The sequence below is a fragment of the Heterobasidion irregulare genome (assembly GCF_000320585.1).
Source record: "Heterobasidion irregulare TC 32-1 unplaced genomic scaffold scaffold_05, whole genome shotgun sequence".
In the NCBI taxonomy this organism is placed as follows: domain Eukaryota; kingdom Fungi; phylum Basidiomycota; class Agaricomycetes; order Russulales; family Bondarzewiaceae; genus Heterobasidion; species Heterobasidion irregulare.
In genome coordinates, this window is record NW_009258201.1 from 228,291 (window position 1) to 243,728 (window position 15,438).

Here is a 15,438-nt window from a genome sequence, read left to right on the forward strand (position 1 = left end):
GACGGCGAAAAAAGACGCATTTGAGAGCGTATCGGTAGTATATCACTCCGTGGGCACCTAACCAGAGAATGTGGTCACGTGGGTTACAGGGACCGGCATCCCAGCCATCGCCGAGACCGATTACTGTTTGTGCTCGCAATTCCACATGTCAAGCAAGGTCATCATCCTGTACGATATCCCTGGAAATGCAGCGAAAGCATGGTCGCCGAATGTGTGGAAAGCGAGGTAAAGCGCATCACGTATGAGGATCAAACGCTGCGTGCTCACCTCAGACAGATATGTCCTGAATTATAAGGGACTGCCGTACAAGACTGAGTGGGTCGAGTACCCTGACATAGCTGATGTCTGCAAACGTGTGGGCGCAGAGCCAACAGCTATCAGGCGCGATGGGACTCCATACTACACGGCGCCCATACTCTATGACCCGCTCACAAACTCGTATGTCAGCGACTCGCTGAACATCGCTCTGCATCTCGAACGTGCGTATCCTGACACACGGAGACTATTCCCTCCCGGCACGGAAGCGACTATGTCGATGTTCCACGATGCGCTGCGCGACAAAGTCCTGCGTCACATACTCCCGCTCATGATGGAACATACGCACGCACAGCTGAATCCGCGCAGTGCGGTGTACTTCCGTCGCACACGCGAAGCAATGTTCAAGGCTAAATTTGAGGACCTCGCGCCGCAAGCCAAGCAGGAACAGATGTGGAAGAAAGTGCGTACTGGTTTGGGGGTGTTCGACGGATACATGGAAGTCAATGGCGAGGGAAGTATCTTCTTCATGGGTGACGGGGTGACATACGCGGACGTTATTCTAGCTGGGTGGCTATGTTGGGTCAGGAATCTTTGGGGAAAAGATGGGAAGGAGTGGAAGGAAATTGTGAGATGGCATGGTGGTCGGTGGGGAAGGATCATGACGGAGTTCGAGAAATGGGAGCAAGTCGAAGGCACAGAGACTCCTAAGGCAAGGTTCGTCAGACCCAATATCCAACCCATACCCTATGATATTGCTTTCAATATTGACTTTCCGACGCAGACTCTGAAAGATCTCATAGGCAGATATATGACTGGTTGTGTATTGGAGCTGAACTGCCGTTGTAATCAGTATATTGACATGTTACACCCATAAATACCTTTGAAGCCTCCACTACCGTCTTGTCACATTAGATGGCTTCGTCTCGGTCTAAATTGACGCAACACCCACCTTCCAAGTGGTTTGGATGTGTTATGTAGGTCGGATTCAGGTTGAAGGAGCTACGGCTAATTCCGGCGCGTTTTTCCGAGGCAGCATATCGCCATCATCGGCGCATCGGCGCCATTGTCTTCCACAACGGTGAGTGCATTGTGCAAGTTGTTGGGGGGGGGGGGGGGGGGGGGGGGGGGGGGGGAAAGCTCATGTTTCAGACCGTACTTCATGGGTGCATCAATATAAATTGGCTTATTGAGCCCTCTATGGATAGTTGCGTCATGAACAAAGTCACCTGCAGAAGATGCAAGATGTAGGGAAAGCAAACTCGGCAAGCAGCTAGCTCTAAAAAAGTGTGACGAGTTGGAGGCGGCCCGCGAGTTGAGTCCTTCTACAGCTCGCTCTCACCACAGCGCCTCAATCTCCCAATCGTGATCCGAGGGCACGATGTTGGCTGCGATACGGAGACCTCTGAAAGATTGCATTCGGTGAGTGGTTGGCTGTCTGCGCCGCTCTCGGGAATTGTACTTGACAAACAGATGTCTACCCATTTTGAGCCGGCGTGATTTTCTGTGATCATGGGTGAGTCTGATTTAATGATACAAAGCGAGATATCGTCGGCGCGAAGTCTATATGAATGCCTCTCGCAGCGTTTGCGCGTGCCTGTCAAGGAAAACGCTACCTGAGGCTCCTCGCATAGTACCCGGCTTGTTTTTCTAAATCATCAAGCTAAGTCTTACATTACCGATTTACTCTCATAGGTACGGGCTCCATTTATATTCTATTTCATGGCTTTCCATACGAGAGTGGGTCAAATGTCATGAACGCCTTCAGCGCCCTGTTTTTCTTTCTCAATCTTGTCATCCTTATGGTTGTCATGATCACTAGCGTCACTCGCTATCTCCTATTCCCAGAGGTATGGTTCATCATGATGCGGCATCCAGTACAAAGCCTATACCTCGGCTGTTTGCCGATGGGCTTTACTACACTCCTTAACGTTTCTGTGTCTTTGTTCTATAAGCAGTACGGATTCGGAGGTACCACATTTATTTATGCGATTTGGGGCTTCTGGTGGATCAACAATGTAACCTCCATCCTGTGTTGTTGGGGGGCTGGTACATGTCATGTAAGTGCGTCTTAGACAAGTGTCCGCACCAACTTACACATATCGCGTATCTCACAGGGCAACTAGTCATGATCACTCCCTCAGCCAGATGTCGCCCGTCTGGCTTCTCCCTGTCGTTACTCTCATCGTTGCATCGTCTTCAGGAGGCGTTCTCGCCCAAGCTATCGGGCCCGTATCTCCATCTCACGCTCTTCTCACCATCACTTTCTCAATATTCCTGGTTTCTGTCGGCCTCTCGCTTGCGCTCATGATTCTCACGATTTATCTCTATCGCATGATTCTCTACAGGCCTCCTCAAGATATGTCCGTGATATCTGCCTTCGTTCTACTTGGTCCTACTGGGCAGGCGGGCTTCTCAATCATTTTTGATCGGAGAGAATTTGAAGGAGCTACTCCCCGTTGCGAATAGCTCTTCGCCGTTTCTGGGCAGCACCAGTGCAGGCGACATCGTGTACGCTGTGTGCATCTGCATCGTATTTATCATGTGGTCATTAGCGACAATGTGGTTGGTCTTCGCGTTGCTCAGCCTCCAGAGCGTTGTGCGGAAGACACGATTCCCGTTCAGGATCTGTTTCTGGGGGATGATTTTCCCCAATGTCAGTCCATCTGCTCCGCGTATATCGCTTCTTGCGTGTTTGCTAAGTACCAATTATCTAGGGCGTACATGCGAACTTGACGATCACGCTCTACCGTGTACTCGACGTGCGCTTCTTCCGAGTGTGGGGTGCTGTCTATGCCGTGCTCACGTTTGCTGTATGGTCCATCGTCTTCGGACAGCCATGATGGTCCGCACTGTGGAGATATTTGCGGCGCCATGTCTGGAAGATACCGATATGGGTGCCGCGGGTGATGACCTCAGCGAGCGTGAAAAGTTGGAAGGAGAAGCGCGGTGTTCGATACCGCAGCATAAGGCGGCGCACGCTAGTACGAGTACTGTGCGTCCCTGAGCCTGCGTTCGTCTAAGGGTCGCCGGAGACGCGGAAGCTGGCAGCAGTCGTTGCGGCTGACGTGCAACAGCTCCGCTGAGATAGAAATCGTGCGGATGCAATCAAAGAAGAGAACAGATAGACAGAAGCGTCTGGGAAACGGTCAGCAGACGTTGGATGATATGTCCGTAATGCATAATCCGGATTAAAAACGGAAGTCGAGTTTCCCCCGTTCTACATTTACCAGGTCAACTTTTCCTTTCATACCTTAATTGTATCTGTGGTTGTAATGAATGTACCGACTTGGGTTCAAGCGCTGTTGGTGGCCCAGTACTCAGTGTTCGGTGCAAGAGGCGCAACCCCAAGAGAGTAATCGCCGTCCCGCGCGCCGGATCCGGCAAAGACTTCCGGCTTCGCATTTCCGATCTCGAAGGTATAAACACTCACCGAATCGCCATGAGTCCGTGTTCCCCTCTCGTTCGCCATCCCCCTCGGACGACGTTGAACGATGTACTTCAAGTCGCTTTACCCTGAAATCCCACATATTCCAGACATCAATTACGTCGACTTCTTACTTGCGCGCCCGGAGGTTCAGCAGTGGCCAGACTTCCCGGCCTACATAGACGGTATCACAGGCCAGAAAAGGGGGTTTCGAGAATTCGTAAAGCGCATCGAGGATGCTGCGACCTCTCTAGGCGCTCCAATAGAAGAGGGGGGGATGGGGCTCAGAGGGGATCGCGGGGAGATGGTGGGAGTCTTGAGCGAGAATTGTTTAGTTTGTGTCTATTCCTGTCAACGTCTGACCGACGGTCTGACCAGCGCTCAGGACTACCCAACTATCTGTTTGACTCTTTGCAAAATCGCAGTGCCCTTCGCACTGCTCCCCGCATTTTCCACTCCGTCGGAAACGACCGCCCTACTGCGGCTGGCAAAGGTCACTCGAATATTCGTCAGCCCAAGACTGCTTTCCCTCGCAAGGACCGCTGCGAAAGAACTTGGGTTGGCAGATGATCGAATCTATGTTTTGCATGGTCGGGGCGATGGAAGGAAGACTCTCCCGGACCTGATCAATGATTCCAGGGCGAATAAAATTCCATCTGTCGCTACGCGCGCAGTGAACAAAGACACCCTAGCATATCTGGTATTCTCCAGCGGGACAAGCGGATTGCCCAAAGGTAACCTATTTCTCGATTTTGAGGCAAGCGTCTGCTCATGATCATGCAGCTGTCATGATTTCGCATAGGAATATGTGCTACTCTTCTATGCAGCCAGCTATCACGAGTGCCGAGGTAGCGAGGTGTGTTGCGGTTAGTATTCGTTTTTCGTCATATCGTTGTCGTATCATGACAACTTCGGTTCTGCAGCCGAAGCCATTGGATACGCCTGGCGGGTATCCCGTCGCCATAGCTTTCCTACCGCTCTACCATGCGATGGGCTTGCACAGCTACGTCTTCCGTGCATTTTTATCGCCTTCAACAGTCATTATCCTTCCCAAATGGGACGTCGATCTTGCACTCAGCCTGATACCGAAGTGCGTACGCCCTAGCTGCCCGTGCGCTGCTAAAGACCTTGCATTCTGAACCCGGTAGTGTAGGTATCGTGTATCCCACCTCTCATTCGTGCCATCCATCATACAGCAGCTAGTGGCGTCGTCGAAGCTGGACAAGGCAGACTTGAGCAGCATCGCCGTCATAGGAAGCGGAGCAGCCCATCTACCTAGGGAGTTGAGAGACAAATTGGGCAAACATGCGATCAATGCGAGAGATCACTATGAGGGTATGTAATATTTCACGAGGTTTGGGGTTCAAGGCAATATACCTGACTGTGATTTCTGCAGGTTATGGCATGTCTGAATGTGTCCGTGTCCACATTGTTTTTTCATGACGTTTTTGCTCATCATTGGCTTCAGACTATTTCGGCGCTGTTTACACCTTTTGCCGGGATGTTCGACAATCGTTTCAAAGACGCCCGATACATGACAGGGATCCTCCTCCCCGGGATGGAGGCGCGGATCATCCGGGAGGATGGGAGCGAAGCAGATTACAACGAGCCTGGACAGCTTTTGCTGCGTGGGAAGAACGTCGCGATGGGCTACTGGAACAACGAGAAGGCCACGAAGGAGGCTTTCTTGCCCGATGGCTGGTTGGTCACGGGCGATCGCTTTAAGGCAGATGAAAACGGCGCATTCTAGTGCGTGTTGGATTCCCGCTCATCCGCTGCGTCGGAACATTCGAAGCTGACTCTTCGCAAAAATCAGCTATGTTGACCGAGCAAAGGTTGTTCTCGGTCCTGGTGCTTTATTTCGCGGCTAACCCACCTCGCAGGATACGTTGAAAGTCTCGGGGACCCAAGTCTCACCAACCGAAATCGAAGACACGCTCCTCCAACACCCCGAGCAGCTCATTAGCGATGCTGCAGTCGTCGGCGTGAACGGCAGCCGCATGACAGACGAGAAAGTGCCCCGCGCTTGGATTGTCCTGACCGACGCAGGGAAGCAGCGCGGGTCACAGGCGGTGTTCACGGCCCTTGACATATGGGTGAAAGAAAGACTGAGCCGGCACAAATGGCTGAGGGGCGGTTATCAGGCCGTCAACGAGGTCAGCACGGTTTATGTCCTCGTGTTAAATGTATTGACAGCTCGCGTCGCTCAGATCCCGAAGTTGCCTACCGGCAAGGTGCTCCGTCGCGTACTCCTTGAGGAATACCTAAGGGCGCAGCGTGAGGGACATGTGGTTCGGACGAAACTATGAGCTGTGTCATACAGCCTTGTCATCGTCGTTGATGATTTGTAAACCGAAGGACTGTGAAGAGACTTGAATTGTACTATCATACACATGTATTTGGATCAGAAGACAGTCAGTCAGGGGCTGTTCACTAACCTATCGGGACTCATCATATTGGACTAGGTTGGACTTATCGTAGGAAGGTAACAATGTATTGAGGAGTACGAAAAATTGAACCGCGCATGCAACATGGCCTATGTGAGATCGCTAAACACCACCGCCACTCTTCTCGACCGGAATAGCTAATCTGTTAGACTTGGCCACACTCTTCGCAAGCGGCGCGAACGAGACGTCCTTCAGCCCTGCACAAATCTATGATGACCGGGGCTCAGCTGCCTTCTTTCTCGGAAGAAGCGAAGCAAGCTACTCACCTCGACGAACTCATCGAAGCCGACTCTCTTCCTATTTGCGAACCCGGTCTCTTCGAGCACATAATCGAAGTCCTTCGGCCTGATACTCTCGTACCCGGGCAGCGTGGCGATCAGCTCCCCCAAAGCGTCTTTCTCCAGCACCTGCTCGGCGTCAGGAGCACTGTCGACCTGTTGTGCGCGCACAACGAACGCCTTGCGCAGCTCGTCGACCTCACCAGGCTCGAACTGCGCGCGGCTGTACGACCCAGAGACGTGCCGCGCGCGGCTCCTATCCGCAGTACCGCCGAGCTGCAGCGCCCCGCCGATCTTGTTCAACAGCCCCGCCGGCTCGTGGAGCGTGGGCGGCGCGACGTTGGGCGAGAGACCCATGGACTGGAGGAACTTCGTAGCACCTACAAGCTCGGACTGCTTGCGCGCACGGTTCCAGTGGAGTTCCTCGGACATGATTTCGACGACGCGGGGGAGGGCATCGAGGGCGGCTTGTGCGTTCAGGAAGGAGAGGCGGCAGCGGCGGGCGATGACGTCGACGGCGGTGAGTGCATACTCGTGGCGGACGGCGTAGCGCACTTCTGCTTCGATGACTAGAAATCAAAGCGAAATCAGAAAGCAAGAAAAATCGACGAAAAGGAAGGCGTACAAGGGTATTGTGGTGCTAAACGAACGCCGTAGAGAGGCCATGAATCGCCGGTCGGGGAAGCAAGAGACAGGACTGTCCATGCACGGTCGCCGTAGTTGTCCGATAGATGTTTCGCAACTTCCGTGTCGAGACCGTACTAAGGAACAATGCATAAGCTTACAGAATTTGAACGCGAACAAAGTTGGCTTACCCGCTGGATCAAGCCGATGAACATATTCCTACTCCATCCATCACTTCCGACCAGCCTCACCTGCTCCGTCACGCACCCGCTCTTCACTCTTCCCTCCAAACCGAATGCCTTCACAGCTTCATCAACGGTCTCTTGCGCCATAGACCGATACGTCGTCCACTTGCCGCCCGCAATCGTCAAGAGCCCAGAGTCCGAGACGTGAATCATGTGGTTCCGCACAAGACCCTGTGTGCTGCTGGCCGAGGGGTTCCGCACGAGCGGCCGTAGCCCGCTCCATGCGCTCAACACGTCCCCGCGGCGTACTTTGATATCCGGAGAGAGGTAGCGGCGGACCTCCTCGAGAACCCAGCGGATTTCCTCTTCTGCCGCACGGGGCTCGGTTTCGACAGCCGCAGGCGCATCGGTTGTCCCCGCGATGGTGTTACCCTGCCATGGGAGGAAGAAAATGACGCGCCCGTCTGAGGTGGCGGGGTCGAGGAGACCCATTGTGCGTGGGGAGTAGTAATTTGGGAGCGTGATATGTATTCCAGAGGATGCTTGGACTATAGGCTTGTGTTCCGGGTTGTCGAGGGTAAGAAGAGCATCTGAGAAAGGACCTGTAGCATTGATGATACCCTGTCGCGCCTCGTCAGTCGCTGAAACGGGGTGACTGCTTAGGTGAAGAACGAACCTTAGCTTTCACGTCCCATTCTTCACCAGTAAGATTGTCCTTGAGACGTGCGCCAGAAAGCTTGCCGTCAGCTCCTTTGTGCAGTTTTGTCACCTCGACTTTGTTCGCGACGGTTGCACCAAGCTTGACAGCCGTCATGATCAGCGCCATGTTCATCCTCGAGTCATTGTGTTGTCCTAATGACAGTGAGGACCACGTTTTTAGAAAGGGCCAAAGAGAACCTACCATCATAATACACAAGAGCGCCTACAAGGCCGTCACGTTTGAGCATTGGGAAAGTTTCGAGAGCCTTGCCCTTGCTCATGAGATAAGATGATTCCATGTTCTCTTTCCCCGCGAGAATATCGTACATCTTACAGCCCACCCAATAATATGGTACTTGCCAGTATCTGCCAAAAAAACATCACGGTCAGCGCAAGTTCCCAATCGAGTATGTACATATACCACGTTTCCGTGGGGGGCTTGCGTATCTAAACCGAGTGAAAACGTCAGACGCACTTGTATATTGGTAGCATGATTGGAAGCATGTGCGACAGATAGGGCGCGGTTTGAAGGAATATCCGACGCTCGTGAAGTGCCTCCCTGACGAGCTTGTACTGCTCATAGTCAAGCTCCATGACTGCCTTTTGAAGATATCGCACACCGCCATGAACGAGCTTCGTCGATTTCGACGAGGTACCTGTGATTTTGCTCATTGAAGCAATAAGTAAACATTCGAGAGCAGTACGGCTTACCTGCACTGAAATCATCTCTTTCTACCAGCGCGACCTTGAGACCGCGACTGGCAGCATCAACAGCGACACCAGCACCCGTCGCACCTCCGCCGACGATCAATAAATCAAACTCTTGCTCGCCTCCCAACTTCGTAGATTCTCTCAAGAGATTCAGGTTGTGTTCCCTCGACGGGGGAAGCCATGGCGGTGGTGGTCGTCTCGTCTCCCTCGTGGACTCGGGATAGGCTGGCCCGGAATTCAAGTAATAATACCCGCCTCCGGCAGCGGCGGCGGTCGCTGCACCGGCATATGCCAGAGCTCTACGGGAGAAAAGAAAGCGGGTGCGACGAAGCATCGGCCACGGCAATTGAACGTCGTTCGCAACGACGGAGAGGACGGGGAGATGGGGGCGGGGAGAGAGGAAGGAGGGATGAGTCGAGTCGGAGCGAACATAACCTTTAGCACGCATTTCTGAATTTCCCCGTGGGGAATAACTTGTGCCGGTCCGGCAGCCGCTTCCCGGTCCGATGAAGCGCCCAGGCCGAGCAACGTTCGTCTTTCACAGTTTCGGCTCATTCCATGGCCATTCATCACGATGAATGAAAGTCTGGACCTGTCTTATAATGGCCGACAGTTACATGATGGCATAGCACTGGCATAGCACATATTTTTGAATGGGAGTTGCTGTTCAGGTAAACATCTATTGCGCGCCTTTGACACACCGTTTTACGATCCCCCGAACAAGCATCGTCGAGGGCCGATGAAAGAGTATGCAAGTTCACACACTGTTCCGGTAACCCGTTATTCCATCATTGAGCTCAATTTTGAATCGAAATCGTCCCGATATGCCTACCCAACTCGAGTCTCGGGCAACACACATATGATCTCTGGGAGAATACTTTGCTAAACCGCATCATAAGGGTCCTTCTCCCAACCGTGATATGGATACACAGGCCTCGGTGCCTCGAGGAAACGCGATCGTTCGTGTGCTCGTCCCTCTGCATGACCCCGATCTGGGGTTAGGGTCTTGCAAGATTTTGGTACCGAGAGAGTTGACATAGCGTCGCGCGCTTTCAGTGTTGGCTCTGGACGTTGGGTATGTGGGACGACACCCGATTTGAGTAGGAGAGAGTTGTTGAGAGAGGAGCTCATGAAGAGATAGGGGTCTGCGCAAGACAAAGAAGGGATGAGTATCGACTAGAGGAAGATGTGATTCTAGAGTCATTTCACTGCACCTTTTTCATGGTGTTCCGCGGACATGCCGAGGGATCTTGGTTGGTGTGTTTGAGTTCGACGGAGAGTCGGACGAGATTGCGACAGAGAAGAGAAAGAGAGTGTCGGCTCGGAGTTTTTGCGCTTCGCCTTGAACATTTTTCGCAAGCGAAAAATCACAGGGGTCGTCGCCAAGACAAAAAACAGCAAAACCAAAAGCGCAAGAGCGACTGAAAGAAACGTCAGGGTGTTTAATGGTGTTCGCTGTTAGGAATGAAAAGAAAACACGCACCGACAACGACTAAATCTGCCCAGCACAGCCGAAACCAGCCGGCCAGGGGGTGGCAGACCTGTCCAGGGGAGCCCTGAGGACCAGAAGGCATGGCGGGAGATCTTTCAGCGACAGGAGTGTGGAGTGACTTAGGGGAACAGCGGAGCCGCCAGAATGGAGAGAAAATTGACAGCCTTCCAAACCGGGCTGACGGTCTACGCGAATGACACCTTGGGAAACTCTCGCCTTGAGCACGAGAATCCATCTGAGACCGATCCAGTCCTGCGTTGCATAGACTGTCAGGTTAGTCCGAAGATTCAACGCTGACAATGGGGTCTCGGTTGGCCCCTTCGAGCAGGTATGAGACCCCGTTATTGGTCCTTAAGTCTGAGAAAGTGAACACAGACCAGACTCTGATGTTGCAAAACAGACCGTCATGGACATGAATAAAACAGCGATGACGATTTTGTCTCAAGCCAAGACTGACATTCATACTCATACATGCAACTCAACGCGCTGGCAATTGTGAAGCCCAGGGATACGCTTCCGGATGAGCCGGGAAGGGCGAGATATCGCTGAAGTTGACCGTAGATGGAGTTCCGAAGAACACTTTCTGTAGGAACGGTTGGATGAGCGTGCTGCAGGTCAAGCGAAGGTCAACGTCCTAGGAAACATCTAACATTTTGTACCTGTACTTACTAGCCCGTGTTTCCGCAATGCCCATCGTCCGGTGGATGACGAACATCGATTGCAATATTTTCTCCCACACCAAGCCAGTCGTATACGACCTTTGCTGCCTCGAACGTTACACCCATAGACCCCTCAGGGTTAGTCTAAATACGTCATGAGACCTTTGTTATAAAGGGTTCTAAACGGCGCACACTCACCCACCAATCTTCCTGCCCTTCATCCCAAATGACAGCGCGCTGAAAGGTAGGTGAAAGATTATGATTGCCTGTCCAAACAATAGCATCAAATTCCATACCGGAGCTATCAACGACACCATCTCGTGCGCATCGAACGGTAGATGACTAGAGTTAGCAGTGAGGTTGACAAATTGACCTAGGACACTGTTGCTCCAGTACGGGAAACCACCAAATATATTGTTGATCTTCTCCGCTGCGCCCTCTGCATACAACCTCAGGTTTTACATAATCGGAAATCGTTCAAGACGTACGGGATTCATAGTAGAACCGCCAAGGGCCGACACCTTCCTCCCCACTGGAGAGCGCGAGAGTCAACTTGATCTAGACACTAGTCAGCGGACATAGGAAAACAAACTAAGCGAGACGTACTCTCTCGTCAAAGATGCCTGCAGCAAGCGCCCCCTTCCCATACCTCGAACAACCAATGGCACCAGCAGACGTGGCGTCGATCTCGGGAACGAGTTTCTCAATCGCGTCCAATATACGATGATATCCCCAAGCCCATGCGGTCAACGTACCTACGACATTGGCGATGAACATCAATAAGACAAGATGTACCAGCTTATACTGACCGATATCGCTGCCATTATACAACGTCCAAAAGGCGCCTGTCCTCGCTGTGGAGTCCACTGCGACGTCACCAACGTTAAACGTCGCGAGCGCGACACCCGACGCCAAGAACGGCGCAGTTGGTATCTCGCCCGGGTTGATCACGACTGGCACAGGGTTCTGCGCGCTCGCGGTGACGTTCGTAGGGAATGTCAGCGTTGCCGGAAAGCTCGCGGATTTGCGTCCGACCGACACCGTTATGTTGAGCGCGTTCCCCGAGCGCGTCGCCTTCACCGTCTCGGCGGCATGGTCAGGGTAGAAGCCGTACAGGTATTGCTGGACAAGCGTGAAGATCTCTTGTTTGCGGCAGGCCCAGTCAGCGGTGGAGCGGACCCTGTCGGGCGAGAGGCGGAACGTGAATGGATCGGGAAGGAGAGGTATGATAGGTAGGTCTGAGGGCTGTGGAAGGGGAAATCGTATTGGTGCACATGCAGATGGGCGTTCAGCTGCATGGGCGAGGTAAGAGGAGGCGATTAAGACGAGTCCTGCGAGAATCTTCATGATACTGTATCAAGATCGCGAAATGGATCCTATAAGACTAGTCCTGCACTCGTCACTTTAAGTATGCAGCTTAGCGTTCTTCGAAGCCTGGTAGCGTAGATTGTGCGGAGAATATGGGTCATGAGCAAACAGTATGAGAACGAAATCAGGATCACACCGATCGTCATCTGACAGAAACGGCGCGGGTAGAGTCCTGTATATCTTTAGACAAGGTCATCTAAGGTTCGATGTGTGCAAGTTGCGAGCGACGGCGACTGTGGAAAGACATTTATCCAGTAATTGCGGACGCGTGATACAGTACGAGTTGCCTGAGTATGGAATCGATGACGACAGCGAGAAAGCGCGCCTCTAATCCTTCCGAGTATACGCCGCGGTTTGTTTCTTCTGTTGGCGTGGATGAGTGGTGTCGAGGATCATTGACGGTGCATACAGCATGGACCAGAGAGGCTGACTTTGTAAACTCTGGAGCGGCAAGCAGAAGAAGAGGATTGGTAGCAAAAAAGCGAGCAGCATCCAATTAACCAAGGCGGTCCGAGAAGGACACGAAGGGGTAGGCTAGACGGAATACCAGAGATTCAGGGAGCTTCGGTGGGCGATGCTGCTGCTGCACAATTCAGTTGATGAGCACGCCAGGAAGATCAAGGAGTATTGAGTGCCTCCACCGGCCCGTTGAGAGATAGGTTATGGATCAAAGCATAGCGATGAGTACACCATCCATTCGACGCCCAGCATTCGTCAGTCTGCTGAGAGCGCAAGCGAGGACTCTCTGGCATCGAAATAATACCGAACAATGTATTTGCTACTGTAGTTGGACGTTCGTTGATAAATCGAGTCTGATTGCGATCGCGGTAACCGACTTGGAGGAAGAGGGCAAGATGGGAGGAGAATGGTGGGAGGATGTCATTTTTAAATCTCCGAAATTCCTGGTCTGGCGATCGTACTACCGACTAGCAGCACTGTCTCTTGCTGTCTTTACTCCCTCTATATTCTCCAATGCTGTCCTAATTCTTCTGAACTTGGCCGGTAACCACACCCCAATTTGACGAATGGTCCAAGGAGGTCCAGAGACACAATGTCATGAAGTTTATTCGGTCACAGACGACTCGACGATTCGATCTATGCGATATAAGTTTCGTGAAGCTTTTGCTGCAGGCTGGTGAGTTCAGTATACTGCCCCTCTTCCCTATTAAAAGATTGATTTCATTCCCTCAACGATGAGTCGATGACTGTGGTGGTGATTGCCTTCACGGCATCCACTCCAAAGACTTTCGTGGTCGCAGCAAGCCTGCACGAACAAGATCGCAACGGCTGTAGTGCACCGCCTTGTTTCCCTCACCGAGTCACCTCTTGGATGTTCAGAGTCTAAGCCCTCATCTTAGACTTCTTGTCCATACGAGGTAGGCCTCAACTGCTCCTGCGAACGCCGCCTTGCTTTCCAATACGATACGAACGGATGCCGCTTCCTCCGCTCTGCATTACAGAGTCTTCTTTCTCATGCAGCCTTGTAGGCGAGTACTCTGATTTTTGACCAGCAAAGTATTCTCACCGTGGTTGTATACCGTGACCCACTCAACTCGAGTGAAAATGTCGATCCCGCCTATCGATGGCTTCATCAGTGTCGAGAACCATGCATCAACGTATCAAGACGCAGGCAGTAGACGATGTTGTAATGCAGGAGCATTGGTAGGGAGAGACGACCCAGGTGAGATGGTTTTCGTTTTATTTTTACATTCCCACACGGCTCATTGTTTATCATCCAGTCGGGACCGTAATGCGGAGTCATTGTCAATGTTTACACGTGTTTCTGCCTGTTTGGTGGGTATAAAAGACTCGTCGAGGGGGCTTTCGAGGCGCGAGACCTTTTGTATTCGCACCCCAACTTCACTGCACCCAATTCATCACTTTCGATAACTTGCCACTTCGACAATCAGTCAACGCGTCGATCAAACACGCGCACACGCTGATTGGCGCCTATCGTGATCTACTCTCCCCACAACCGCATCCTTTGTGTCCATTGTGATCCATCGCTAAACATTCAACGGCTGTCAAAGCGTGCGGAGATAGCAGTCCAGCCTGTCCAGGTATAGATTCTGTCTAGATACAAGGGTGTCCATCATCTCACCACGCCGACAGACTCTCAGGAAACCCATAAACGATATGAACAACCCGTCTACCCCTATCGGGCCTGCCCTAGATGGTGGCAGTCCCATCGATCCTTCCAAGAACATGCCACCGTCAACCCTTGAATGGGTCGAAAGGGTCCGTCGAGTGAACAGGCTCGGCGCTTCCCACGCCGGCCAAGGACCTTCCTTATTGAATCGTGCACCGGCTCATGCACCGATGTCATTGACAACTCGGTTGCCTATCGTCCCACCAAGAACACACAATGTCAAGGAAGGCGCGTTTACGATAGATAATAACATCATCAATATTCATGTGTCCGACGGTGATGAAAGTCGGCGCCCACCACCTGATCATTGCGAGAATGCAAAGTTTTCGGTGTTTAAGCCTGTGGCTCTTGATGACAAGGTGTCAGTTAGATGGAGGAGGTCAATTGGAAGGTATCTAGCAGTAGAGACTTTAAAGAAAGATTTGAATGGTATGTTTATGAATGTTGACATAATGTCTACATGTTGGTTACTGATTTTTTTGATATTTATAGCCAAAGAGCCAGTATGGACACTCAAACAATTTCCAAAAGGATATGCATTATATGACCATCAAACAGGAAGAATATTAGAGAAAAAAAATCCTAGACATGATTTTTATCTTTATGGTATGACTTTTGCTTGCTTAATCAAAGATATAAGCCTATAATGTTTTTTAGGACATACCCAGCGCTTTCGGTCTCCAGAAGAATTTGTGCTTCATGTGGAATGGCTGATGTGCAATATGCCTCTTAAGAGCAATGGTCATCCTAATTGTCGGTGCAAATATTGTGGCAAAACGAAGCAATTGGATATCAATGCCAAGCTTTTAAGGAAAAGGGTTTCCATTCACAATAACAATCACAATTTAGGAGAAAGAAGAAGAAGATGACACTTCAAGACTTTAGAGCCACCTATTAAGGTGAAGAACTATACTCATCTTGATATGGATTGCACTTAATATTGAATATCCAAGCTATTTTATAGGGGTATGCATAATTAATATTAAAATATGCATATTACTAATCAAGCAGTTTTTTAGGTGCTTTATATTTTGAAATCTTCAAAAAGACAGCTATATTATGCAAACCTATTCTCTGTCACTGAATATACTTGAAAAAATATGACTTGCTCTTAACATTTTTTATTTATGATTCTTATTATGTA

The 15,438-nt window shown here is 51.3% G+C and overlaps 10 protein-coding genes across 10 annotated transcripts; 6 read left to right on the forward strand and 4 right to left on the reverse strand.

Moving 5' to 3' along the window:
• Positions 1–145: 145 nt before the first annotated feature.
• On the forward strand, positions 146–1,128 carry GST12 (glutathione S-transferase; the record flags this gene model as incomplete). The annotated part of the gene is made up of 3 exons (XM_009547586.1): positions 146–225; positions 277–972; positions 1,040–1,128. 3 exons carry the CDS (start codon positions 146–148, stop codon positions 1,044–1,046), a joined length of 783 nt encoding a protein of 260 aa, XP_009545881.1. The 3' UTR covers positions 1,047–1,128.
• Positions 1,129–2,009: 881 nt separating this feature from the next.
• On the forward strand, positions 2,010–2,381 carry HETIRDRAFT_173022 (C4-dicarboxylate transporter; the record flags this gene model as incomplete). The annotated part of the gene is made up of 2 exons (XM_009547705.1): positions 2,010–2,315; positions 2,373–2,381. The coding sequence occupies 2 exons, from the start codon at positions 2,010–2,012 to the stop codon at positions 2,379–2,381; spliced, it is 315 nt and encodes a 104-aa protein (XP_009546000.1).
• Positions 2,382–2,403: 22 nt separating this feature from the next.
• HETIRDRAFT_104706 (C4-dicarboxylate transporter) lies at positions 2,404–3,098 on the forward strand (the record flags this gene model as incomplete). Its single annotated transcript, XM_009547706.1, has 3 exons — positions 2,404–2,618; positions 2,725–2,911; positions 2,973–3,098. The coding sequence occupies 3 exons, from the start codon at positions 2,404–2,406 to the stop codon at positions 3,096–3,098; spliced, it is 528 nt and encodes a 175-aa protein (XP_009546001.1).
• A 651-nt stretch (positions 3,099–3,749) lies between these two features.
• acs2 (expressed putative fatty acid biosynthesis enzyme) lies at positions 3,750–5,946 on the forward strand (the record flags this gene model as incomplete). The annotated part of the gene is made up of 10 exons (XM_009547472.1): positions 3,750–4,016; positions 4,068–4,416; positions 4,466–4,548; positions 4,606–4,772; positions 4,836–5,017; positions 5,079–5,098; positions 5,151–5,431; positions 5,499–5,517; positions 5,566–5,838; positions 5,893–5,946. Coding segments are annotated over 10 exons (1,695 nt in total), but the record flags the coding sequence as incomplete, so codon positions are not given.
• A 285-nt stretch (positions 5,947–6,231) lies between these two features.
• Positions 6,232–8,960, reverse strand: HETIRDRAFT_317931 (uncharacterized protein; the record flags this gene model as incomplete). The annotated part of the gene is made up of 8 exons (XM_009547707.1): positions 6,232–6,271; positions 6,712–6,976; positions 7,033–7,168; positions 7,223–7,837; positions 7,893–8,068; positions 8,118–8,281; positions 8,391–8,571; positions 8,627–8,960. 8 exons carry the CDS (start codon positions 8,958–8,960, stop codon positions 6,232–6,234), a joined length of 1,911 nt encoding a protein of 636 aa, XP_009546002.1.
• Positions 8,961–9,826: 866 nt separating this feature from the next.
• On the reverse strand, positions 9,827–10,200 carry HETIRDRAFT_417494 (uncharacterized protein; the record flags this gene model as incomplete). The annotated part of the gene is made up of 2 exons (XM_009547708.1): positions 9,827–10,047; positions 10,110–10,200. 2 exons carry the CDS (start codon positions 10,198–10,200, stop codon positions 9,827–9,829), a joined length of 312 nt encoding a protein of 103 aa, XP_009546003.1.
• Positions 10,201–10,527: 327 nt separating this feature from the next.
• Positions 10,528–12,124, reverse strand: HETIRDRAFT_64706 (carbohydrate esterase family 15 protein; the record flags this gene model as incomplete). Its single annotated transcript, XM_009547587.1, has 7 exons — positions 10,528–10,726; positions 10,788–10,921; positions 10,976–11,014; positions 11,074–11,216; positions 11,266–11,335; positions 11,384–11,532; positions 11,587–12,124. 7 exons carry the CDS (start codon positions 12,122–12,124, stop codon positions 10,597–10,599), a joined length of 1,203 nt encoding a protein of 400 aa, XP_009545882.1. The 3' UTR covers positions 10,528–10,596.
• Positions 12,125–12,641: 517 nt separating this feature from the next.
• On the reverse strand, positions 12,642–12,897 carry HETIRDRAFT_104710 (uncharacterized protein; the record flags this gene model as incomplete). The annotated part of the gene is made up of 2 exons (XM_009547709.1): positions 12,642–12,728; positions 12,787–12,897. 2 exons carry the CDS (start codon positions 12,895–12,897, stop codon positions 12,642–12,644), a joined length of 198 nt encoding a protein of 65 aa, XP_009546004.1.
• An 811-nt stretch (positions 12,898–13,708) lies between these two features.
• On the forward strand, positions 13,709–13,949 carry HETIRDRAFT_173027 (uncharacterized protein; the record flags this gene model as incomplete). The annotated part of the gene is made up of 2 exons (XM_009547710.1): positions 13,709–13,826; positions 13,885–13,949. The coding sequence occupies 2 exons, from the start codon at positions 13,709–13,711 to the stop codon at positions 13,947–13,949; spliced, it is 183 nt and encodes a 60-aa protein (XP_009546005.1).
• A 401-nt stretch (positions 13,950–14,350) lies between these two features.
• Positions 14,351–15,163, forward strand: HETIRDRAFT_318964 (uncharacterized protein; the record flags this gene model as incomplete). The annotated part of the gene is made up of 3 exons (XM_009547711.1): positions 14,351–14,723; positions 14,787–14,900; positions 14,952–15,163. The coding sequence occupies 3 exons, from the start codon at positions 14,351–14,353 to the stop codon at positions 15,161–15,163; spliced, it is 699 nt and encodes a 232-aa protein (XP_009546006.1).
• Positions 15,164–15,438: the final 275 nt, after the last annotated feature.